Consider the following 27700-nt stretch of genomic DNA (forward strand, 5'->3'; position numbering starts at 1 on the left):
CTTTCGTTACATTGTTATTCCTACTAAAAAAATCGGTACTATATAAAGGAGAAACACAGGAAGCTTCTGTAATTAAACACAGTCTAATTCAAAATAGACCGCTCTGTTAATGTCTGTTTCTGTCATAAGTGCGAAGATATATGCTGGCACCACTTCCTACTCTAGTATTATTTCAGCCCATTGTTCTGTGCTCATCATACGTTTAAATTAGCAATTTAAAACCATTGTTGTGAATAATGGGCTCTCTGAAGCTTTCGTGTTTGTTTAGACATAACTAAAATTGTATAACCAAGGTTTGTAACTAGTACGCGTTTTGGATTTCTACGCTTATGCAATCCTGTTTTTTTTTCTAATATTTGTAACAAAACGATAAGGCAAGGCTACCTGATGGAAAGTAGTCACCGTCGCCTATGGACATTTGCAACACCAGAGGAGTCGTCAATCATCATCGTCATCGTCATCGTCAGCTTTGGAGGAGAGCTCTTTTTTCGTCTTTTTTGAATAGCCATGTCATAGCGCTTTGGTTGAAATGTAAAATTATACAAAATAATAATTATGAATGTTACGTAAAATCAGTTATCACTTCTAACTTGATAACCGCTTATGGCTGCCAATGCAGTTTAAGACATTTATTTATCAATCATAACACGAAATATTTTTTCTAAAAACTAACAAATTTTAAACGGCAAAGTTTTCGCCGATTTGTTTTGGCCAGATAAATGTAAATAAGCAGAGATACATAATATATACATAGATAAGGAGTTTGTAAGTATATTTCAATGAACACCTGGTAGATCAGATATACAAGGTAATTTATAAACAAAGGATAATAATGAATAACGATGTAAAATAATTCAAAACTATACTTCTCGATTATTGTTTTCATATTGAACTGTTAAAATCCTTATATGTTAATCGTTTTCTTATATCTATCATATTTATACACTATTTCCTTAATCTACTTAATAATAGTTTGACACTAGACAAAAAGCTAAATAATATCTTCAGTAGTCAATTGACAGGCAATTTCTCGTGGAGCCACGTCCTCTTCCCTTCATTGAATTCGGCAGCAGTATGGTCGGTACCTTCAAGGATCCATTTTGTAGTAAGAAGACCTTCTACTCCAACGGGGCCTGGAATAAAATGTATGGCGATATTAACAATAAGTAACCTAGATAATATTGCAATTTAGACAATATAAATATAATATCCAACGTAATAGTGTAATCTATAAATCTCCACTTTAATTTCAGTATTTTTCTTCAGTACTCATTTGATAGGAATATTGCTAGATACATATTTAGAAGTACTTAAAGACTAAAGATGTAGAAATTAAATAATTATCTTACCTCTTGCATGTATTCTAGCGGTAGAGATACCAACTTCAGCACCCAGACCGAATCTAAAGCCATCGGCGAATCGCGATGACACGTTGTGGAATACACAAGCACTGTCCACCGAACTCAAGAACCGTCTAGCCGTATTATCTGTAAAGAAACCGTGTAAATCAACTATTACAATAATTAAGTAAATATAATAATCGTACCTAACTATTCCGTAGATAAAATGATCTCAGCTTAATGTCCGTTCGAACATCAATATTGCTGTACATGGTCACTATAATTTAGATTTTTTTAATAGACGTAGTTTAATGTACTCACCGTTTTCAGTAACAATAACATCAGTATGTGAGCTACCGAATTTATGAATGTGATCGATAGCTTCATCCATATCCTTTACGACTTCTATGCAGCACTCTAAAGCACCATACTCATGTTTCATACTCCTTGCAGCCGGTGGCCCAAATGTTAGCTGACTTGCTAACTTTGGACCTGCGTGAATCTTCACACCTTCATTCTTCAACATATTGCAAATTTCGGTAAACAGAGAGTTGGAGACGTGATCCTCATGAATTAATAACGTTTCCATAGCATTGCAAGCTGCTGGGTAGTCGCATTTAGCGTCTCGAACGATCTTCAGAGCTTTAGCAGGATCTGCCTCTTTGTCTAAGAATACATGACAGATGCCCTCAGCATGACCTAGCACAGGTATATGTTGTGATTGTTTTTGGATGTTCCTTACTAGGTCTGAAGATCCTCGTGGAATAATCAAATCGATATGCTTTTCCATAGCTAATAAATCACTAATCTCCTCCCTAGTAGACACTAATGATATGGCGTCTGATGCACCAGCAGGCTCGAGCGACTCTTTAACAAGATCCATAAGAGCCTTGTTAGAAAAGGCAGCCTCCTTTCCTCCTTTTAAAAGAAGGCCGTTACCTGAAGCCATAGCTAACGCAGCTACTTGTGGCAAGGAATCAGGTCTGGATTCGAAAATAACCAAAAGTACACCAATTGGTACAGTGACCTGTTGTAAAATCAAATTTTCAGCTAGTTTCGTCTTTCGTAATACTCTTCCGAGATTTTCATAACTAGAATCAGCTATTTGTTTTAGTCCAATCGACAAAGTTTTTAGCTTTCCTTGACTCAATGCAAGTCTGTTTAGTAAAGGCTTAGCAAGACCACCTTTTGTGGCTTCTTCCAAATCTTTATTATTTGCTTCTAAAATTTTGTCTTGTTTATTTACTAGTAAATCAGCTAAGGAATGAATAGCAGAAGCTCTTTCTGACGGTGACAATCTTTGTAAAACCCGGCTGCCAGATCGTGCTGAAAATTAATAAGAATACAAACTTATAACGGTTCCTGAATGATATTACAGAGCGATGCGTCCCTTAATTAGTACAAGTAAGTTTTCATAATTAATTACTTTATCACATGCAAATAACACAAGACAACTTAATATTCAATATTGACTAACTACCTATATGCCATATGTTTGTACCCAGTCGCAAAGCTTATAGCAGGATCTGAATTCTGTTAACTGATTGATATTTAAGAAATCTAAACTACATATATATCGGTATAAGATAGAAACAAATTCAATTCCCGTACCATTCTCAGCCATCACATCAACAGACGTGGACGGGTTGGATGCGTAGTCAGTGAAGAACGTGCCAACTTTGCGTCCATTGATTATGGTCTTTATCGCCTTCTCCTGCATGCCGTTGCAGATGACCACGCTGACTCCTCGCGCCATCGCCCATGTAGCTGCTTGTACCTTGGAATCCATTCCACCAGTCCCAACCTGCGGGGATTAAGCAACTTTTATTAAGTGATTGTCTAAAATGTTACTTCGCGTTATATCTCAAGGATATGTGAAGTCTACCAATACGCACTTGGCCAGCGCGGTGGACTAAGGCCTAATCCTTATCATTATGAGAGGAGACCCGTGCCCAGCAGTGGGACAGTAATGGGTTGTTGGTGTTGACTGTTTGCAGTTGGTAGCGGTCTTTTCAGTTTCACCAAGATTGGTGGAGAATATATATTATTATCAACCAAGAGTTAAGACAGAAGACTATGATCAGAAGGAAGGGTAATTTTGATTCCCATGTTTGTACCACATCAGGCTCCTGAAGATGTCTCAGGAACCCCTTCTTTTAAGTGAGGCATAGTTTTGAACCTGTATTCACGGGAAACTTGGGCTATTCATCCCTCTTTGAAAAATATATTCGGCTTAACGTTATACACCAAACATCGTCCATACATTTAACCAAAAATAAAAGTATAAATAATTCCACAATTCCACGTTGTGTAATCTCTGACCAGATATCTTGGAACAGACTCTTTCATAAATCAAAGATATTTATAACATCACAAAAACAAAAAGGAAAATTTATAGTAGCTCGTACATAAATTATTTTTAAAACATTCAATTTATTGTAGGAACAAAAATACTCAGTGCTCAGTGGAAAACATAATGAATAATCCTAATATGCCAATAATAATAAATTTTATCAGTTTTGTTCTTACATCATTAAAATACAATATTCATCACGACTTAATGTCGTATATTTCCATGTCACAATATAAATAGTCTCTAGCACTAATTAGTAATAGAACTATCAGTCTACTATAGCCTACAATTAAACTATTATTTGCCACAAATTCCATACCAACCCTTGTATAAGGGCAAAGGACCTTTTTTAACCACACAAACGGAATGTAAATTGTTCGAAGTCGCCTACTAGTAATTATTTATTAACTGAAATTGAAAACCCTTTGTACCCACGCTTCGTAATATATTTTGTGGTTTTGTTCAGAGAAATTAATTTTAGCCTTTACCCTTACCATGAGTTTTTACGTTTTGACAAATATGACTGTTTTGGTATTTGTTTACGTATTTGCCCATAAAAAATCCAATCAGCGCCCCTAGCGGATTGTATCAGAACTATAGTGTCAGTAAAGTAACATTAAATGTCAAACATTGACAAAATGGCGCTTTATGTTTTGTCTCTCTTTTTTGCGAACATGTGAGGTAGACAAAAAGTACATCGTCACTTGAGCACTTACTTATTGTTACGTTTACTCAGTCTACTGAAGCACAGATTAATAAATAGTTACTACGTAAACTGATGCAAACGGAACAGAATAATGGATTGAGTAAACGTAACGTAAAATTGTGGGATGTTTTGAAAACTCATGGTAAGGGTACTGTCCACGTATTAGAAAGGAATCGATTAATTAGAAAACTATTTGAATTGCAAATGAACAACTTCTGAGCGTGAGAAAATGTAATTATTTGGTTCAAAGCTTGCAAATTAGCCAAAAATTGATGCGAAAATAATTTTACTGGACCGTTTCTGTAATAAAGCTGAGTTATACCAATAAAATGTTATTAATGTAGACATCGTTTTGCGGACTCATTTTTTTCCGATAAATAAATAAACGCCATGAGAATAATTCAATAGGCGGCAACCTTAACATATAACTATCAGGTATGAATCTAATCCTATCTGGGATTGATTACAGATGTCCATATGGACTGTATGCTCATAGCTCATCTAACAGTCCCATATTGTAAAAAATGTAGAAGAGTTTCATTTCAGCAGTATAGACACCATATTTTTATTTAAAAACATAACAAGAATTCCAACTCAGTGCTCAAGTGTAGCGGCACATATCCAGTTGACTCCCGTTGAATCTCATGTCGAATGTCGAGCTTGCATGCTCGTTTGATATTACAGACATTTAAAAATATCTTTTAACTGCCGAGTTCCACTTTACAAGAAGTGATGATGTAAACTGCACGTACAATTGAGGCTCATAATAATTCTTGTAGAAAATCTACACCTTTTTGTACCTAATACTGAATAGTGTTGACTTTATGAATTTTCTTTATATACTTCATATGGAAGTAGCAGACGAGCATACAGTCCACACGATTTTAAGTAGCTACTGCTGCTAATGGACATCTGCAATCAACCCTAAAAAATACCAGATTCACACCTGTCGTCGGCCACAGACACACCGCTATCCCTGAGGACTATGTTTGAAGACCTCAGAAAAGTATGTCTCCGTTACCACACCCTTTACACCAGGACACAACAGCGCTTAACATTGCTGTTAATAGGCAGAAATAGATGTGACGGTGGTGCTGTTGAAGAGAGGATTCTACCACCATTAAACTCTTTGACGCTTAAAGGTGGTAGAACTCTCTATGGTTTTTATTATAACCATTGTTTAAATTACCTTTGATTTCTGTCCAAACTGAACTTGGTCTCGTTCCTTGGATGTGTAGGTGTGCATCATTCGGGCACCGTCCTCCCAGGGCGGCTTGTTGTAGATACCGTCGACGTCAGACATCATGATGAGCAAGTCTGACTGGATTTCCGCTGCAAGAAGAGCTGACAGACTGTCGTTGTCTTTGATGCCGATACCCTGTCGATAACATAATTTAGTTACAAATTTGGAAAAACTAATACGATAATATTGTGTTTGCCTAAGTATTTGTTGTTTGTGTGTGATTTTATAAAAAAGTAAGTTGTTAGTGAATAAGACTCGTTGAAATTATTCATACTGTGTAAAGAACATGTGGGATACTTTTAGATATCAGAAACAAAGGTAAATTATATCACGAACTGTAAAGTATTCATAAGATAACATAAACATGACTAGCAAATTTCCACACATTTCACTATATTTAAAATTAGTTAACCCCATATACATGTAGCCCCACACTAACCTATAGGTCAATACACATCCGACCGGCTAGAGATTCCATTTACTTCCAGCGTCATTTTAAATTCAAGCTAGTTTCAGCAAATGTCGTTGCAATTTGGAGTCAATTCCGTGGTCTTATACGATCGGGCACACGTTTGTTTTTAACACTCGACACTGACGCTCGTATTGTAGATCGAATTTGCTTTGAATGGTGTAGCTCTGGTAAGATACTATTATTTTTCCAACATACAATCTCAAACATATTAAGGAATCCAGAACCAGAAGATCTCAAGATCGAACGGAGTTTGCCGCAGGCGCTTGTGATGTGGTCACCACATTCGTGCGATTATACAGGTTTGAAGTGTGTACCAAGTACCAAGTGTGTGGATGCATCAAAGATACTGTACCTTCTAAAAAGTGTCAACAATTTTCGGATATTTCAAAGAGCTGTTTCCTGTCTAAATTCGTAAACTATCTATAAAAGTTTTATTCAACTAAAATTGAAAACGTCGATGTCTCCGGGAAAACCATGTTACTCGTTCGAATGAGATAAAACAAAACTAACAGAGTTTGGCTTTTTCCCATTTTCCGGTAACATATAGATGTACACATATACGCTCGTATATGGTACATAGCAAAGCACTGACAACATCGTTCGTGTGTAGTCGAGAATTTATTAGTTAAATGTAAAAATAAACTACTATGTCATCTTCTTACTTAATTACGACTTTAATGCTGGGCTATCATACAGTGAAACCATAGTAAATACGTAATTAAATATATAAAGTTAAACTGCTATATACTCGTCAACAGAATTTCTCTTGAGAGTCACGCTGGCCATATGACTTAATAGACTAGTCTAGCTCTTATGTAGTTGGCAACGCCTCTTTTTTCATTTAACTGAAGGAGTTATTGTGTTGCCGCAAGAAATTTGATTAAGTTACTCATGTCTAGGATATTATTACCTTCTTCCAGGTCCCTGGAACAACGGTATCGTCGTGGATGTACATGGGCGGACTGACAGCGTCGTTCGTTTTCACGAATAGAACAATTTTAAGAGATGTGAACTCGGGGAGTGTGGAGAACAAATTCTACCTTTATTTACAGATAGGTGTGGAAAATTACATACATAATTATTTTCAAATATTACCTTTTTACCAGTTCCTGGAACAACGGTGTCGTCGTGGATGTACATGGGCGGGCTGACAGCGTCGTTCGTGTTCACGAACAGAAAAATGTTGAGAGATATCAACTAGGGGAATGTGGAGAACAAATTCTCCCTTCATTTATAGATAAGTACTTAGAGATCATTATATAAATAATTATTGTCAAATATTACCTTTTTACCGGTTCCTGGAACAACGGTGTCGTCGTGGATGTACATGGACGGGCTGACAGCGTCGTTCGTGTTCACGATCGGAACAATGTTGAGAGATATCAACTCGGACAGTGTGCAGAACAAATTCTCCCTTTTATTTATATGTGCAGATAATTAAAATAATATAGATAACGATTTTTCAATTATACCTTTTTACCAGTTCCTGGAACAACGGTGTCGTCATGGATGTACATGGGCGGGCTGACAGCGTCGTTCGTGTTCACGATCGGAACAATGTTGAGAGATATCAACTCGGAGAGAGTGCAGAACAAATTCTTGCGCGTTTCTTCGTTGTAGAAATCCGGTTTTGTTACCAGCACCTGGTAAAAGTAATAGAAGTGGTTTAATTTGTTTATTTGAATCTTTATTTCAATATTATTAATAAGTAGATATAACATACTTTAGTAGGTAACGGACTATCGCAACACCAATTGTATGCCAATATTTCGATGTTTTTGAATATGTTTTACGCAATAAAATATACTTATTCAGTGACATTTTATTTAGAAAGCGCTGAATAATAAAATGTTGTAATATTTATTTCTAGCTAGTGAACATTTAGTTTGTAATATAGGTAATTGTATTACTTCGATTCTCTTAGTATCCCTAAAAAAATTTCAGTCTGTTAGACAATACTTGCAGAGCACTATTTTAGCTACAATGTAAATTTACCGAAGTTTTGTTTTAACAGCGAAAAATTATATTACAGTTCTTGCATATTTTCTTACTTGCTCCCATTGTTTTGTATTATCTTAAGTTATGTTTACCGAATAAAATGCAGTGAAAATCGTGCAGAAGAAAATGCAGAAGAATCGTGTTTTAATGCAATTAGGGCTGCCAGTCGTATAGATAAAAAATATACCTATTATTACTATTATAGTCGACGAATCATTCTTTATATTAAGTTAAAGTGGCAAGTGATCATTCCCAACTATGGAAAGTAATCAAGCACAAAGTCGGTCGGTCACAGATGCATTACTATTACGACCTCTGTGAACCAAATTGGTCTCATTTGCGTTTCTCCTTTCAATACATTCTTCAAACCTTGAACAACGCTTTTTAATACTCAGTCATATTATTGACTTAATAAATATTAAGTCGTTAGTCTAAAAACTTTTGTTTTCAATAAAATTCTGTTAGATATTTTTAATATTCTGCTCGACCAAAAGCGTAAGGATCGAACACATAAATCCTCGTCTAAACACGAAGGTATTAAGCCTCTGTCCAATAAAACCCAGCCTGACAACCCTACATGCAGCATATTAATAAAGTTTGCGAACTACCTCCCATCAAATATTGTATACCACTACAATCTGCGCTAATATAAACTTTATAACCCTAACTTAGTGTACACTTATAAATCATGCCTGTGTTCGTAGTTCGCATCAAAAGTCTAAATAATAATATTTTACTCTTTAAGTAGATTTATAGAATTTTACGATTCGATCACTAATGCTCCTATTAGTGATCGAAGACTTTACGTCAATTAACCTTGAAAAGCGTTTCATGAATAAAAGCAACAAAACAAACTTTATTACATATATTTTTTTCATAAAAATGTCAAACACAATAACAATTTACGCTAACAGAACATGTGGAGCTGGAGCTATGTCTTATTCAACCACAGGGATTGGAACTCAAGGAAACTGCTCGTAATTCGCGTTCGCGACACGTCCGTCTCTTGTTACTACTCAAGTGAGACTGATTCAAATCGACCGGTGGGTTGCAATATTACATGAACGAGTATTAAACAAACAGCGGGTAGTACAATACATCTTCTTATACAATTTTACTAAATTAACTTATTTCAATGAGAATTTCTAAGTATGGTTCCTTGTAGCTTCTTAGAAAAGAGACTTTTGGACCCAATAGGTGGCGTACTGATTTCATTATATTTTACTTTACTCAGGGGTAACGACGCATCTGAAGCAGGCCTCATATAGGAATTCCATCTTATCTGGCATTGCCTACAGCTGTTGATGGGCGGCCGTAGCCACTTACCATTAGGTGGACTGCATGCTCGTCTGCTCTTATGTTCAAATAAAAATGTTTAGAAGTAGGTTTTTAAAGTTATATTTCATTAGACATTACCTAGCTCTAAAGTTTGAGTACATACCAAAAAGATTGGTATTATACCAAAAGATAAAGTCGAAGCCTAATTTGAATACCGAATCTAAAGAAAACAAAAACTTGATCGTATAAAAGGTTATGGAATTCGGTAACAAGAAAAGTTAGATTTAGTTCTAGAAATAGTAAAAGGATTGTAAATTCACTTTTATTATAGAGTTGAAGATTGTCGTAACAATCTAGGAACTGGAATCTAGTTTCCTGAACTCCACAATAAAATAATATTATGGCTATACAGGGTGTTTTTTCAAAGGGTACCCAAATTGACACAGATGGTTCAGAAGCGGTTAAATAACCGATTTTTGAAATAAAATAATAAAAAAAATGTTAAGAAATATTGAACCATTTTATCCCCTAAATACAGAACTCATGGACATGATTTCAACAACGAAAACTATCATTCATAAGTTCTGCTATTTATTATCACACACTACTCTGAGCGCTCGCACACAAACATAAAAACTATGCAGGGAGATATCGGTAATATTCGGCTAGCGATCGCCTAGTTTCGTACAACCCCTTTCCCCCTCGTCCTCGCAGACACCTGTGATGCGCACCCGCCGCCCGCCGGCCGCCAGTGGCGCCAGTCGACCGTGACCGATTTTCGAATGTGTTTGCTATTTTTTATGAGTGAAAATGGCGGCACAAAATCAAATAAGTTATACGAACCGCGAGTATTATGAGATGGTACGGTGCTACATTTTAAATGGTAAAAGTTTACGTGGTGCGCAAAGACTTTATGAAAGTGACTCTTTACCGCGTTTACAAATACATGGAAATAACTTAAGAGTACCTAATACGACGACGATTTTAGCAGCTCCGTTAGACTCCGTTAGCTCCTTTAGACTTTTATTTATGGGGAGCAATTAAAAGACTTGTTTACGTTGAGGAAGCCCAGAGTTATGAGAACCTACGCAATAAAATAATTACAGATTTTAGTGAAGTGAAAAGTGTCCAGACACAAATAATGTTAAAAAACAATTTAAAAAAGCGTGCTCAGCTATTGAGAGAAATGGACTCCACTTTGAACAGTTTTTGAAATACCAGTGATATGTAGACAATGTAAATACCAGTGTGTTTTATAAGGGACATTCAATAATTATGTAATTAGGTAAGTTAATTTGCTGTAAATAGTTGATTCCAATTTTTTAAATACGCCATAAAATGTATACATTCGTTTTAAAACAATAAAGTCGTAATGTGGGTAGTGTGTATTTGTTCATTATGACGGTCCTAAGGCCTTGTGTGCGTGTCAGTCTCAATGAAGAACCGCGCGTCGGCATACTTGTATTACGAGTTTGTGTGCGTTAGTGCTAGTGTCATTATCAATGACTGCGCGTACTATGCGACGGTTGTCCATAATGTACGCAGAATTTGGAATAACTTAGAATTAATGTAATTAAATAATTAAGAGGGATTTTAAAGTTTTGACATTTTGTACATAACATTATTGATGTCTAGAATATGGTAAAAAAATTTGGGTACCCTTTGAAAAAACACCCTGTATATCTACATCAGTTAAGCTGAAAGCAATAATGGTGCAGTATTTTGGATTGTAGTACGTAATATTTAAATCATCATCAACCCATTACTGTCCCGCTGCTGGGCACGTGTCTTCTCTCAGAATGAGAAGGATTAGGGCATAGTGCACCGCGCTGGCGTGCGTATTGGTAGACTTCACATACCTTTAAGATTTTTTTATATAAATCTCTCAGGTATGCAGGTTTCGATGTTTTTCTTCGCCGTTTTAAGCAAATGATAATTAATTTCTAATACGCACATGACTTTGAAAAATCAGAGGTGCGTGTCTAGGATTTGAACCTCGGACCCCTCGTTCGAGGCCGAATTTCTAATCCATTAGGCCACCACTGCTTTTACTCAAGAGTAGCATCAGTACAATCAACTCCAGGTTGCATTTTGCAAACGAGAATCCAAAGAGATTAAAGATATCAAAACAATTGTACACGAATGACTAACAGAACGGTGAAAACCAGATAATAACTCGTGTTTGAAACTTTACCTCCCTAAGTCCGGTCCGTTGCTACTATATAGATAGTGAAATGTATTGAAGGTGGTTGAACCCTTTGTGGTTCGACTCCGGCGGCACCATCGCCACACTTATTTCTGCCTCATAACAGCAGCGTAAATGCTGTTGCGTTCTGGTTTGAGGGGCGTGGTTAGGGAGACATACTTTTCTGAAGCGTTCCAGCTTAGTCCACAGGGGTACCGGCGCAACCGTGGCCGACCTCAGGTAGGAATATGTAATCCTATCTGGAATTGATTACAGATGTCCATGGGCAGCAGTAACCACTTACCATTAGGTGAAATGCATCTTCATCTGCTACTCCTATACTATAAAATATAAAGAAAAAACATATTTTTGTCTGTTGCGATGAGACGTCCCTATATTTATTCACAGACGTTGTGGACGTTTGAAACATAAAGTTGAGATCGCAAAATCAAAATGTTAATGTGATTGCTTTCTAGCAGACTGGAAAATCCGTTAATTGAAATGTGAGATTTCAAAGACATTTTACAAATTTGTCGTTGAATATTGCGAAGTGAACTTTAAAATCATTTTTCATTGAAACCAAAGGTATCGTCTTTCGTGAATTATTAAAATTTAAATAAAGCTCGATTTAAAATTTAAATATAAATTGATATTGTTTTGTTTTGTTTTGAAATTTTCCTCTGGAAAGTCTGGAAAGACTTTACGTTGCCATTTGTTTTAGTATTTTGGACTGATCGCAAAACTACAAGGTATAAATATTGGTCAAGAGCGAGTCAAACTCGCACACGGACGGTTCCGTACTACCAAATTTTCAATTATTTCTAGTATTTGTTATAGCCGCTATAGAAGTAAATATATCAATTGAAATTTTGAACCGTCTACCTATTACGATTCAATAGAAAAAGAGAAAAACTTTAAAAAAATAAGGCTTCCAACATGGCCACTACATTTTTATTAAAAAAAATATATTTTTAGGTTTTGTTGTTTTAACGGCCACCGTTATATGCTCTTTCGATACACGAAATTTCAAGTGTCTATCTATTACGGTTCAAGAGATAGAACCCTATGACAGACATTAATTCCGTTTTTACCCTTTTTGTACAGAACCCTAAAATACAACAGACAATGGGCAGTCAACCTTACCGTGATATTTTATGATCGTATAGTTTCGAACGGTACAATGCAAATCATTCTATGCTTATAATCCGCTTGGGACAGTCTAGGATTACCATAATAAAAATGGATATCGAAGGCAGCATTTGTTGCGTTCCCAGGATTTCTTGCAAAAATAAAATGTAGGTAACATTGTATAAGTTATGACGATACAGGTGCTTTCAATTTTATAGGAAGTAGTATTTTCTAGACTTTGATTTAACATCTTTTGAGTATTTTACACACCTACGAGTATTTGTAGATATAGAGTTCTTACGTTTTAATGGAAAAATATGGATAACGACTGACTTATAAATTATTAGGAGACGATCCTAGTATTCAATAACGACGAATTCGGTTGAAAATAGAACCTTAACTTAATCTTGAGTTGGACACAGATGTCTCTCTTACCAAAAAAAATGCACGGTTCGGTTCGGTCCCCTAATCTAATACAACATGTTATCAAAGTATTAACTAAACAGAAGGTATATTTCCAATTTCATCGACGACCATGTAAGCGTTATTACTTCGGCAAAACTTTATATTTTGTTTATATGCATAATTCTCATAAAGAACAAATAAATAATTATACAATTGCGTCGTAAAACTTGCGTAAACTTGCCACGCGATTATGCGTACTAAGTCTTAATGCAAGATTCTAGTAATTTTCAACATAAAGCAGCTGCAAACATAGTAACATACGAGTAGTTCTCAATTTCATTAGAAGAGACAGCATCTACGAGAACATCTACTGGAAATGTGTACAAGTTTGCGAATACTTGAGACATACTCGACTCAGTACTCCAGTGGTAACAATTTCACAAAACATACAAGTTACGAACGGCTTTTAATACAATTTGATAGAATAACATCAGAGTGAAACGAAATAACACAAAAGCAACTAAGTTTCAACGAGATAACACGTGCAGTTAGTGGGTAAACTAAACAATGTATTGTACACGTCAAGCTTTCAACTGCACGAGCAGTTATATCTAAACGCTTTGTCGTCATCATCGCATTACTATCGCACTGCTGGGCACGTGTCTCAGAGTGAGAGGGATTAAGGCTTTAGTCCACCGCGTTCGCCAAGTGCGAATTGGTGGACTTCACACAACCTTGAGAACAGTTTTTAGATCTCACAGACGTACAAGTTTTCAACTGCACAAGCAGTTATACGAGTATATAACCGCTGCGCCGATAGCACAAATAACTTTATTACATATTACGAGTAATTATAATTACGTTGAATTAAACGTCACTAAATAATAAAAAAATAACAAAATTTAATAATATAACCTAAGCTTGTAGCATCATTTTGAAAGCGGAAGCCTCACGACAAAACAGTGAAAATTGCTCGAGCATTCGTATCTAATTGCACGAGCAATCGCTTTCTAAATTAAGCCAAACTTTGACCGCTCTGTGTGACTGTATTTACTAGGGCCATCTGGTATATAAATTAGAAAAAAAAATTGCAATTCGTTGCACTACACTGGGTTTGTTTAGACAGTTGAGGCTTTAACTTGGTGAAGAAATATTTTTGTGGTAAGGTTTTTACGTTAGAAAAATATAATTTTGGTACTCAAAATCCTACAACAAAAGTAATCAAGCAAAATAATCCTCTGTAAAGGTAATTTAATATTAAGAATGCTGTTTTATTATTTGACATTTTCTTATCTAATTTTTTTGTTGTGACACTCAAGGTACATCTATTTTTATTGGAACGTCTGAGCTGGTTTTATCTATGTATTGTCTAGATTTTTTATAAATAATTTCAACCATCTGTGCTAAAGAATAAAAGTATTTTGTTACGATAAAGTGTATTTTTTATTATACTGCCTTCTAATTTCTTGGGGTTGAAATATCGCGGGCTACATTGTAGAGTAATATTATTTTAAAAATCCTTTATCTTTTTCTTAGATATTTTGAATAAAATAAAGATTCAATCTAAGTAATGACCTAAGGTCATAGACTCGTTATCGCTGTAGTTCCGGGACAAGAATAGGGCTACGGTATCCCTTGCCTGTCGTAAGAGGCGACTAAAAGGGGGCTTCTGGGGTCGTGGGTGGCAAGAGTGGGAGCTCAAACCGCCCGGGCAACGGCCCCGGGAAGGACGGCGGTATGTGTGGTCGCATACCGTCGTACGCACCAGACGGTACGGTGAGCGATAAGCTCACCTGGGCGGAGCCCGACGGGGCAATGCGCTAAGAGGACTCCGGTTGCGTTCCTTTGGAGATCCCGGAGTCCTCTACACAGCGCTGAGGACGGCCACCGGGGGGGGGTTTTAGTGTGGTAAGAGTCCCACATAACCCTGTGTCGCTCCCAAGGCATCGGGTACCTCTTGAAGGTTTCCCCCACGTCAACAAAAAAAAAAAAAAAGGTCACTCGTGAACTCTGAGTTTGAGTGCCTGATATATTTTATGGCCCACTGATTTTTACAGGTTTATTCCACGATATACTAACAGATATCAGAATCGTATAAGAATCAGAAGGTACATCGTTGAATGTTATCAGGCTAACTACAAAATCTCCAACAATATTTGACGGCTGTTATTCAACTAGAGCGGTTTATACACTCAGTAATAGTAAAGGGGCAAATTTGAACCACTAGTGCTCACCGATCTAAGCCCTCATCGCGTTCGGCATTGATCAATCGCGATCTAAACATTCCACGTGTTACAGCGATCTACAAATCTTTGGACTTTAAATTTGGCTTACCACGAAGAGATTTTTTAAACCGCTTGTTGCTATAAATTAGAAATTTACATCTGCCAATCTGCCATCTGTCGTTAGTTAACTAACGACAGACAGCGACCATAGCTTGTGTATAATCTTTTTTTTATAATATAGCAGTAGCAAACGAGCATGCAGTCCACCTGATGGTAAGTTGCTACTGCCGTTCGAATGCCTCGGAAAAGTACGTCTCCCTTACCACACCCTTTAAACCAGAACACAGCAGTGCTTAATGCAACAAATATGTAATGAATACGGGTATGTTAATAAATCAGTCTGGCGCTAACCCCGTCGTTTCATTGACGTCTCACTGGCGACGAGATTTTCGAGGCGTAATTAATATTCTTTTGTAACCGCGTGTGCTAAGCAATAATCAAAGATGCCGATCGGAAAGTTGGAACCTTTTAACATTAATTCGCAACAGTGGCCAGCATATATCCGCCGCGTAAATCAATATATTTTGCTTAACGAAATAAAAAACGAATTAAAAGTACCGATGTTAATAACGGTAGTGGGTGAAACAACATATTCGTTAATGTGTGATTTGTGTTCGCCGGATTTGCCTGAAAATAAAACTTACGACGAATTAGTGAAATTGGTAACAGAGCACCTGGAGCCTCAAAGGTCCGAAATAGCTGAACGCCACGTGTTTAGATTGCGTCGACAGCGTGCGGGCGAGTCTCTTATGGAATACCTACAAGCACTGAAACATCTCGCAGCTACTTGTAACTTTGGAAAATGTAAGAACTGTTCTACACTCGAAGAAAATTTAAGAGATCAGTTCGTGTCGGGACTTGCGAACGACGTCATGCGTTCGAGAATATTCGCTGAAAAGAAGATTCAATATAAAGAAGCCGTGGAGTTGGCGCTAGCTCTGGAGGCCGCGGAGAAGCACGCGGAGGTGGCCGGGAGCACGGGCCCAGCCGAGACCTCGGTTGCTGGTGGCGGTGAGGCGGGCGAAGGCCTGCATTTCTCGCGCGGAGGACGCGGACCGCGGGCGCGCGCGCCCGGCGGCCGCCCGGCCGCGGGCGGTGGAGCGCCCGGCGGCGGCGGCGCGGGCGCAGGCATCCCTACATGCTGGCGCTGCGGCAAGGCGCATCGCGCAGATCGGTGTCGGTACATTCATTATAATTGTGATGAGTGCAATCAAAGGGGTCATCTGAAAGTGATGTGTAAAAGTGGTCGGGTCGGCAGTGGTCGAGTGAATAGTCGACATAATTACGTGAGTGACGACTCGGATGATATGTTTAATATCGATGTAGCAGCTCAAGGTAACAAACCTTATTTTGTTAATGTAACCTTAGACGGAAAGGTGGTGGTCGAGTGTGAAATAGACACAGGCAGTCGTATATCCGCGATTAGCGAGGAAATGTATAGAAAATTATTTTTGCATAAGAATATTATAAGTGACAATTTAATTTTACGTTCTTATTCTGGTTCACGAATCGAGTCGCTCGGGTATATAGAGGTGGATGCGCGAATAGGTAAACGGGTGGCTAAATCTTTACGTTTGTATATTATAAAAGGGGGTTCACGTCCATTGTTGGGGAGAGAATGGTTGCGTACACTCGACGTAAGCCAAATAAATCTTCACGAAATACTTGAGGACGGATTCGTGAATCAATTATGTAAAGAATTTCCGGAAGTATTTAATGAGAAGTTAGGAACATGCAAGCGCGCCCTTCGACTACAGCTGATTGACGAGACACCGGTGTATGTACGCGCGCGGCCCGTGCCGCTTGCGCTGCGCAGTCGGGTCGAGCGAGAGCTCGCGCGACTCGAAGCCGACGGAACGATTTATCGTGTCGAGTACTCTGATTATGGAACGCCGATCGTTCCGGTCGTAAAAAAAAATGGGGATATACGAATTTGCGGGGATTACAAGATCACCATTAATCCTAAATTAAAGAGAGACCCTTATCCGTTGCCGCGAATCGAGGAATTATTTGCAAACCTTAGTGGGGGAGAGGAATTTACAAAAATAGATTTAACTCACGCGTATGAGCAGTGTTTGCTATCCGAGGGGTCACGTCCACTAACTGCTATCACTACCCATATTGGGACCTTTGTGTATCGTCGCACGCCATACGGGTTGTGCTGTATTCCCGAGAAATTCCAGAAACTGATGGAAGAGACCCTACGCGGGATACCGGGTTCTGTAGTATTTTTAGACGACATATGTGTAACAGGTGCGAATAAAAAGGAACATTTGGCTAACTTACGGGCTGTACTCGAAAGGCTGCGTGAGATGGGGCTTACGGTCAAAAGAACTAAATGTAGTTTTTTGCAGAAAAGTGTTAAGTATTTAGGATTTATTATTAATAAGGAGGGGTTGCGCCCCGATCCTTCAAAATTGGAGGCGATATCGAACGCACCTCTTCCAAACAATGTCTCTCAATTAAAAAGTTTTTTGGGCATGTTAAATTATTACGGTAAATTTATTCCAAATTTAAGCGACCTGCTGCACCCTTTACACCAATTATTAAAGAAAGACATCGTTTGGAAGTGGGACGCACGCTGCGATCGTGCATTTTTGGAAGCCAAACGCGCCCTCCTTAGCGAACGCGTGTTGGCATATTACGAGGAGGGGCGGCCGCTGGTGCTGTCAGTGGACAGCAGCGCGTACGGGCTAGGCGCAGTGCTCGCACACCGCTACCCGGACGGCAGCGAGCGCCCCGTCTCGTGCGTGTCACGCACGCTTGCGGCGTCTGAACGAAACTACAGCCAACTTGACAAAGAAGCGCTCGCTATTCTGTTCGGAGTTACAAAACACCATCAATATTTGTTCGGGAGACATTTCTTGTTGCGTACGGACCATCAACCGCTGTCACATATTTTCGGTATAAAGGGCGGTATTCCACAGACGGCAGCGAGTAGATTACAAAGGTGGGCTGCACGGTTAGCCGCATATGATTTCAGTGTGGAATACGTGCGATCGGCGGACAACGGTCCGGCCGATGCTTTGTCTCGATTACCTCTGGCTGAGGAGGGTCGCGTGGTGGACACTATAGATTATATAAATTTAGTTGAAGAAATGTTACCGGTTAGCTGTAACGAAGTAGCTAGGGCGACCGAGAAAGATAAGCTTCTTTGTAAGATTAAAGGTTATATTCAGTTCGGTTGGCCGTTGGACACGAGTTGTGACGAAGAAAAGCCATACTTTATCAGAAAACACGAGTTAATAGTTGAGTTAGGATGTATTATTTTTAAATATCGAGTGGTAATTCCGGTGAACCTAAGAAAGCGAATTTTAGCAGAAATACATGATGGTCATTTAGGAATTAGTAAAATGAAAAATTTGTCACGAAGTTATGTGTATTGGCCAAGCTTAGACCGGGACATAGAGGAATTATGTCGTCGGTGTGATGCGTGCAGGGCGGTCCGCGATGCACCACCGCATGCACAACTGCATCCTTGGGAATTCCCGATGAATCCTTGGCAAAGACTACACGCAGATTTCGGAATGTGTGCGGGTAAAAATTATCTCGTCGTTATCGATGCACATTCGAAGTGGATCGAGGCGATCCCCATGCGATCAACGGACGCCCGATCGACGGTAGCCGCGTTTCGTAGTATTTTTGCACGGTTCGGTTTACCGTCTCAACTCGTGACGGACAACGGCCCGCCTTTCTTTTCTCACGAATTCAAATCATACTGTTCAAAAAATTGTATTAAACATGTGACATCGGCACCTTACAGACCGCAAGGTAACGGCGCCGCCGAAAATGCAGTAAAATCGGTTAAGAAAGCTATTAAACGAGCCGTATATGAGGGCGAAGATATCGCCGCGGCCTTGAATAGATTTTTATTTCAATATAGAAATTGCGAGCACGCGAGTACTGGCGTGTCTCCGGCGGTGGCATTACAAGGCCGGCGGCTCCGCGGGCGACTAGATACACTGCGCCCCGACGTGGCCGCTAGAGTGCAAGCCGCGCAGGAGCGGCAGCTGCGAGCCGCCGGGGGCACGTCGCGCGATTTTGGCGTGGGGGACGCGGTGTTAGCGAGGGATTACTCCGCGGGGGGAGATAAGTGGTCCGAAGGGATAGTGGTTAAAAAAACTGGGCCGGTCTCTTATAATATAGACGTAGGTCGCGGAGTGCAGTGGCGGAGACACGCTGATCAAATTATTAGCAATAAAAATAGATTTTCACTATCTCGCACTAGCATTGCCCCCGAAATTGACACGGCGAAACTAGATTCAAGTTTATCCGAGACGGCGGCTAGGAAAGGTGCCGATGACACATTTGAGGACGCGTCCGACGGCTCGGTTGTCGAAGTCGAGGGGGAAGAGTCTAATAAGAAATCCGATTTAGTGGCCGGAACCGATCCTACACCATCTCCCGTGCGGCCGCAGACACCCAAGCCGGCGCCGGCCGCTTCTGCGCGAGCTTTACGCGCACATTATCGTGCCAATAAAAATACGCCTAAGAAATTAGACTAGTCTACATCTTAAGTTTATATACTCATCTGTTTAGGTATAAGTTAGTAATTTAGAAAGGAGAAGATGCAACAAATATGTAATGAATACGGGTATGTTAATAAATCAGTCTGGCGCTAACCCCGTCGTTTCATTGACGTCTCACTTAACATTGCTGGTATGAGGCAGAAATAAGTGAAACGGTAGTGCCGCCGGAGTCGAACCACAAAGGATTCTACCCTACCACCTTTAACTACTTATACTTAGCCTATTAACGCTTGTATGTTACCTCTCTTAATGGTTAGAATAACCTCTATATTTTTAGTTTCTGCTTCTCTTGTAAAACGTACCTGGGCTATTTTGACGTTGTACTGTGAAAACATAGCGTCATACATAGACATGAGCTCCGACTGGCCGACCGCGGCTGCAGCTCGCGGATCCAGAATACTGCCGGCATCCTGCAAAAATCACATTGTCTTTAACATAGCAGTCCAACCAATTTAACATAACATCACATAATTTTAATAAACTAACAGTATTCTAGTTTAGAAATTCGTAATTGAAAACAGCGGGGAACTAAGGGTCTGGCGAATTAAATTCGGGCGAAATTGAACTGGAATTCAAATCAGCATTTTGTGTTACCAAAATGAGAATCAGTGGGCATAAATGTGGATTGCTGGAAAGGATTTCATAATGTGTGCTGCCGGAAAATTAGGTACAACTTAGTGAAATTGGATCCGAACGCCAGCAGGGGTGCTATTGTGATGGTCTCTTTCAAAAGAATACTCCTTGTAATGAGGCATTTTGTAAAGGTTGGGTTTCTAATTTTGCGCCCAACTTGAGCCTAAATATCCAATTTGAAAACTTGTTATGAGTATCACAGTTGTTCTTGATTCTTATTAATTCAAGGGTGCCTCAAAAGTCCTTGAGTATGATTTCTTTTTTTATCTTTTAAATCTACGTTGTAATAAACGAAACGAACAAGGCTGATTTACTTAGGGATGTGAAAAAATAATCTTTTATATTTGTTTATAAACGATTTTTAACGGTTATTTAAGTGAGTGGTCGGCAATGCACAAGCTGTGACCCTTTCCCTGCATTTTAATTAAACCCAGAATTAGAGAGCAAATATTGTAATGGCTTTTTTATTTTTTACCAGTCAATTTTCGGTTTCAAAAATCTATCATTTCTACAATAATCTATTTTTTATTAATAGATTTTTTTCATTCCTTCGCACATCCTTAGAGTTACTTACTTCTCTAGTATGATCGCTGGGGGATAAAGTCTCTCTCATTGACAATGACATAAGTAGTTCTTGTGTCAGCTTCTGTCTCCCAAACGCCACCGCACCACTGGTCACCATAATACATTCTCGTCCCTCATGATGACATTCTGCAACCTAAATACGAATAACTATATATAATAGTGAATAACAATAATTAAAAAACTGAATGATTGACTTGAATGAGATGGAAAAAATAGAAGAAGAAGAAGAAACATAACAATGCATGAGAAGGAAGGATGAAAGGAAGAAATAATATTATGAATTTTAAAAAACTTTACGCTTACTACAGTCATAGTAGAAAATATAAAAAGTCTAAATTGGCCTTCAAAGCCATATACGAAATTCTTTATTTATTTTGTAGGTACTCTATAATTATTTTAATAGACCAAATCATACTTATTTTATAAAACTACTTTTATGATCCGGTAATTTCAGACAAAAACATGTTATTTTGGTATAGACCAAACTATTAAAAACATAGGAAAACATGGCGCCCAACACGGGCCCAATTATAAACTAATGTTTTTAAAATCGGATTATTTGAAAATATGACGTAGAAAACCACAGGATATGCAACACAAAGTAGTGCAATCATGTATCCTATTAAAAAACTCATCTACGGCATAAATGAAAGTTGACTAGCAAAGCTGAGTACCCTTATATGTAAAAAAGTAATTTAACTTTGCTCTCTAGAGTAACCTAGTACCTATATGCAAATGTTGGTATCCCGCTCATGTATTAATTTGTTTAAAGATTGTGAGTAATTATTATGGTATATTTTAAACATGGTTCTATGAGGGCGTTTATTGTGTATTTTACTGCTTTTTATAATAAACAGCGGGATATTTTTATTCAAGGGAAGGCCAATTATTTATAGTTAAAAATAAATGGAAAACAGCTTTAACTGTTACTCAACGTCAAAGTTAACTTTTAATGACTGCACACTATTTAAAGTTAAGCAATGACTAAATAAAAATGTCCAAAGTCCATATTTATATATCTAATGAAAGTTTAACCAACTTTACACAATATTGAAAATTCGTATTTACTAACATTTATCGATTACTTTAATCAACATATTAATAATGACGTTTACAATTGAATTGTGTTGCTTTGTAAAGGTAATTATTAATTTAACATTTATTGTTCTTTTACTTCATGGGGTATTTAAACCTCACGCACAGTAAGCTCTTCTAGAAAAGGTATTTATCAAAAGTGAACTTGCATTATCAATAGACTAAAAGTCATCCTGTGAACGAATTCTCATTACCTGTTCAATAATAGAAGCGAGTCGTCCCAATGCAAGTCCGTTGCCATCCTCCCGAGTGATGACAGCGCTGCCGAGCTTCACGACCAGTCTCCTAGCGTACTTCAGCTGGGACCTGTCCGTGAACGTCTGGCGTTTGCGCTCGGCACTCACGAGTGTTCGCTTGTCCAAGTTCAAGCCCTGTAATTATCAAGTATATAGCATCGTCATCATCATCATCATGAAACATCTTTAAAATAAAGTTCTCAAAGGTATGAGAAGTCTACCCATTCGCACATGAGCAGCACGGAAAATCTCAGAAGATACCTGTGCAACAATGGTCATGGGTCATGTTCATTGGTCATGGGTCGCTGATAATAATAAATCATCAACCATCCAACTATATCAAAATTGACAGTTAGTAAATTTCGTAAAGAAAGATTCGTGTTTGCACAAGCAAACCTGAAAAACTGAAATCACCAGCTTTGTTATCAATTTTGACTGTTTATGCGCTCTGTGTATCTGTAAATTATTCAATCGATTTTAATGGAACTTTCCCGCAAATACATTAACTTTTCTTTTCAAGAGTTAACAAAGGTTGCTTTTCTACCTTCAATAGGACTCGTGATGCAATGATCAGTCAAGCAAACATTTATTACGAAAATTGATATCTTCTTACTATATAACTTAACTTTATGAGTACGTCGTTTAGTTCTTATCTACTATGGATTTTACTATCTATGGTAGTATAGTAAATTTTGAGCCCTCATTACTTTTGCTGGGTGTTCTCATTACTTCCTCAATTTCGTAAAATGCTTCGGAAGACATCTGCAAAGTGTTTCATGAAAATGAGGTAGCGTTTACGTTAAACATTTGCTTTTGATATAGGAAGACCATAAATTCGACCCTTCCTTACTAGTATCGCTATATGTCGGGTCCTCAGAAAGTGAAAAATATATAGATGGCATATATAACTTCAGTTGTGGACAATGTTAAGATTTTTTTATTTTGATTAAAAGAGAGCATGCAAAGCAGTGATGGTCTAGTGAGTGATACACGGTCTCTGCATCGAAGGGTCCGATGTGTAAACCCTAGACATACATATAAGTTGCATTCTGACAGAAGATCAGTGCCAGCAGTGGAAAAGTGATGGTTTTTGGATGATGATGATAAAAGGAAACGTGGAAATCAAACGACTGGGGTATGCTCCACCACACTACTCCAATGATGATGGAAATGGGTCAATGCCAACTTTTATCGAAAGTTACCCATGATTACACAAACTAATGTTTATCATTGTTTTTAAGTGGATCGAGCAGGAATGTCTGAATTTGTCATCTCCTGTTTCATGTTCATGATACGATTGACTGATACAGCAAGAGCATGACCTTAACAGTTCCAATTTGCAGGGAGATATAATGCCATTAGTACCTCCGTACACCCATATCACTTATACAGAAAAAATGTAAATAAAACATTTTTTTATTAAAAGATTCAAAAACTTATTGAGACAAAATTAATCTCATAAGGTGACAACAACCGGAACCAACAACTATATACTCGTATGTCACGAAAAGATAAATAAATAATGATAACAACCCATTCAACTTATTCATGGTGTCTTTATAAAAGTAATCTTTAAACATTGACCCACTTTTGGTTTCTCTGTTTACTGACGTTTTCATTTCAAGTCGGATGTTTTACTGTGCGTTCTGATTATTTATCTTATCTAAGGTAAGGCCACAAGGGAAAAGGTCCGGCATATTTTACTTTACAGCCTGCATATGATGTACTATCAGGAACAACTGTTCGGAAGGTACGTCCGCAGTATAATACTAATTTATAGATCCTTTGTAGGGTTGCCACAAAAAAGTAAGTATTTAGTAAAATTTTCAACAAAATTTAAGTTCATTTTTGACCAAAAAAAATGGCATTAGTTCAATTACATTAAACTATGAAAATTTTAAGGAAAGCAGAAAATATGACAACCCTAATGTGCAGAATAATGGTAAGATCGTACATTAGGGTATTTTCACCACGCATCGATTCAAAAGTACATTATTTCATGTACTAATTTTATTATTCTTGTTACTTATTTTATTTCATAAGTAACAAGAATAATAAAATTAGTAGTATTAGAAGTCAAATACTAATGTAGGACTGACGTAAAGGTAAGTGAATATAGATTTATTTTTGAGGTCTAAATATTTCGTACTCCTCTTGTGTGCAAAGCTCCCATATAGGAACCGAGTTTGGGAAACTGTATTTATTTATTACTTTTCATCCACTTACATTTGGCGGTAATCCAAATGTAAAATGCTTATGCAGCCAAAACCAGTAGATACGTAGAATTGGAGGCATCTATCGTTATTACTGTTTTTAATTGCCTAAGGTTTCAGAGGGAAAGAAAGCTCACTTTACTTTAAATCTTTATCAGGAAAATTCTTAGAAATCTTACTCTTTTATAATATAGGAGTAGGAGACGAGCATGCAGTCCACTTGATGGTAAGTGGCTACTGCCGCCCATGAACATATGTAATCCACCTCAGATACTCGTAGTATTTCTACCGGAGGTCGGCCGCAGATGCGCCGCTACCCCTGAGGACTAAGCTGGAACGCTTCGAAAAAGTATATTTCCCTTACCACACACTTCAAACCAGAACACAGTATCGCTTAACGCTACTATTATGAGGCAGAAAAAGGTTACTTAAAGTAATGGTGCCCCTTTCTTCTATTTTCACAAGTTATTTATTCTAACGTTACGACTTAATGTGTTTCCTAAAACAGTTAATTTGCTACAATGGCCCCTTTCGATCAATGGTCTCTATTTCGGCGACCTTAACTGAAGGAAATCTTATAAAACTCTTTCAGAGGATTCCGTGGAAAAGTACAAATACTTATTCTTAAAGTTAAAGGTGGTATAACTGTTAGTGAAGTAAACAATATTTATTTTAATAGTCAATAATTTGTTATTGTAAAAGTCATGCAGTAATTGAGAATCTATTCACCGTATGGTAGGAAACGGAAGCTCTTGGCATCACTAATACGTGTGGAAACGTCCCCAAGAATTTTTCAAAATCAATTGTGTATAGTATTTTAACACACATCATAAACTAAGCAATATAAGGAAGTCAACATCTCTCGTTTAGTTTCATAAAGTAAAACTTGCACTTATTTGAGCACTGTGATAAACTCCATTAGCGTTAAAAATATCATAAGGAAAGGAGATGCTTCAATATTTAGTCATAGTAATATTTTTGCTGTACTTGAACTGCGTTGCATGCGTTCCTTTTTTATACATTTTGTGTCTTTGACGGGATGTCAATTATGGTTTAGACACACATTTTTTATCCGTGGAAGTAACTATGTCACGTGAATGTGATCTATATTTCATATTTTTTTTATTAAGTTACATAAGCACGGATAATAAAGTGGCGACAGTAAGACTCCTATTAATAAACAATATCAAGCCTAATTTAAATGTTTTTTATTTCAATATCTGAGGTCATCTCGCTATAGTACGTATGAATACGATTATCAATTCTATATTTGTACGCAATCAATTCAATTCTATGTATGACACTTGTGGACTCGGGAAGACGATGGTATGATTTTGACAACAGAATGACTTATCCAAAAGTCTAAAATCCCAAAGTTTGGCTATCTTTCTTTTTAAAATTATTTTTAATATTTGATTTTTTGGCGTATAAGAATATAAAAACATGTCATTTATTTATTTATTAAAAAAGCAGATTAATTTCGTTGGTCTAAGGATCTAGTCCAACGAAACACAAAATAGGATTTCGTTTTGTTTGACACGCAGAAAGTGTAGGATTCGATTTCTAGCCAAGCAGATTTGAAAATAACGAATTCAGATTTAATATACTTCATCTACTTACTTAATTTAATTTATCGTTTATTTCGTTTATAAATTATTAAATAATGATTAATTAAGTAATAATTAATGATTTAATTTACTTCGAGTGCACAGGTTTACGTAGCTCCTTAAATATGTCTTCATATTTATAGTCATGGTGCTAACTATTAAAGTAACTGAGACTAAGACTATCATCATCATCATCATCAACCCATTACTGTCCCACTGCTGGGCACGGGTCTCCTCACAGAATGAGAAGGATTAGGCCATAGTCCACCGCGCTGGCCAAGTGCGTATTGGTAGACTTCACATACCTTTGAAAACCTTTTTTTTTTAAGAATTCTCAGGTATGCAGGTTTTCCTCACGATGTTTTTCCTTCACCGTTTAAGCAAGTGATAATTAACTTCTAATACGCACATAACTTTGTTAAGTCAGAGGTGCATGCCTGGGATTTGAACCTCGGACCTCTCGATCAAAAGGCCGCGTTTCTTAACCACTAGGCTATCACTGCTTAGACTATAAATATAAAGAACATTTTGCTTATAACTTATTCATTCATTACAACCTTTTTAATAATAAAAATGTTAAGGAAGATTTTCTCGTATTTGATATTTATATCGTGAATAATGAAAAAGTACGAACAGATTCTAATAGGGTATTAATTTCAGAGAAGGTACATTATTATTATTAATAGACAATATTATTTCTAAAAATAACAAAAGAAATTGGACTGACATATTTTGTATTTATTTGACCTTTCATGTATTTCGTTCTAATGGAAACGTTACGTAAAGATATAAAAATATATTGTACGACATCCGTAAGGCTAATTATTTTGTTCTTCGCATAATAATATGAATAAATTAAAAGTTCTTAAAAAATAAGAAAAAAATATTGAATTTGTTATAATATTAATGTAGCTATGTAGTCCTGATGGTAAGTAGAGGTGCGCAAAATATATCACTAAAGTGAAAAGGGAGATATATATCTTTTGAACTCAGTGATATATATCTCTCTTTTAGCTCAGTAGCTCACTTTAGCTCAGTAGCCCTGTAACGATATAAGCGACATTTTATATCAGTATTTCAGAGAATCAGATTAAAATGTTTTGACAACATTTTTTATTCTTATAATTAATACAAAACTGGCAAGAAATTATATATGAATTTCACAGCCAACACTATTTGTATATCCCTGTTTTCATATTCTTAGCAAAGAAAAAAAGATTTTAATTTAGTGTTTAATACGTAACCGCAACTGTAATGTATCTCAATCAATGCATTTGACTCAAATAGACTCTCTCAGTGAGTCGCTCATTTGACTCATCACTCACTCGCAAGCGAGTATAACACTGTTGAGTTGATGAAGATCTTATATCCGGAATCGTATGGACCTATGAACTCAACCTTATGACGCG

General features: G+C 37.4%; 1 protein-coding gene across 2 annotated transcripts in view; it reads right to left on the reverse strand.

Moving 5' to 3' along the window:
- Positions 1–845: 845 nt before the first annotated feature.
- Positions 846–27700, reverse strand: part of P5CS (Delta[1]-pyrroline-5-carboxylate synthase) — a 42655-nt gene continuing 15800 nt past the window's right edge. For both annotated transcript variants that reach the window (XM_073076755.1, XM_073076756.1), the window contains exons 2-10: positions 22430–22606; positions 21130–21273; positions 20225–20332; positions 7587–7757; positions 5589–5777; positions 2952–3144; positions 1662–2666; positions 1350–1487; positions 846–1133 (exon numbers count right to left, since the gene is read on the reverse strand). In XM_073076755.1, the coding sequence (XP_072932856.1) occupies positions 1012–1133; positions 1350–1487; positions 1662–2666; positions 2952–3144; positions 5589–5777; positions 7587–7757; positions 20225–20332; positions 21130–21273; positions 22430–22606 (2247 nt within the window). In that variant the 3' untranslated portion in view covers positions 846–1011. The remainder of the gene's footprint in view (positions 1134–1349; positions 1488–1661; positions 2667–2951; positions 3145–5588; positions 5778–7586; positions 7758–20224; positions 20333–21129; positions 21274–22429; positions 22607–27700) is intronic.

Source organism: Epargyreus clarus, unplaced genomic scaffold, assembly GCF_041222505.1.
Source record: "Epargyreus clarus isolate Ecla_fem2 unplaced genomic scaffold, WU_Ecla_fem_2.2 ptg000009l, whole genome shotgun sequence".
Taxonomy (NCBI): Eukaryota; Metazoa; Arthropoda; class Insecta; order Lepidoptera; family Hesperiidae; genus Epargyreus; species Epargyreus clarus.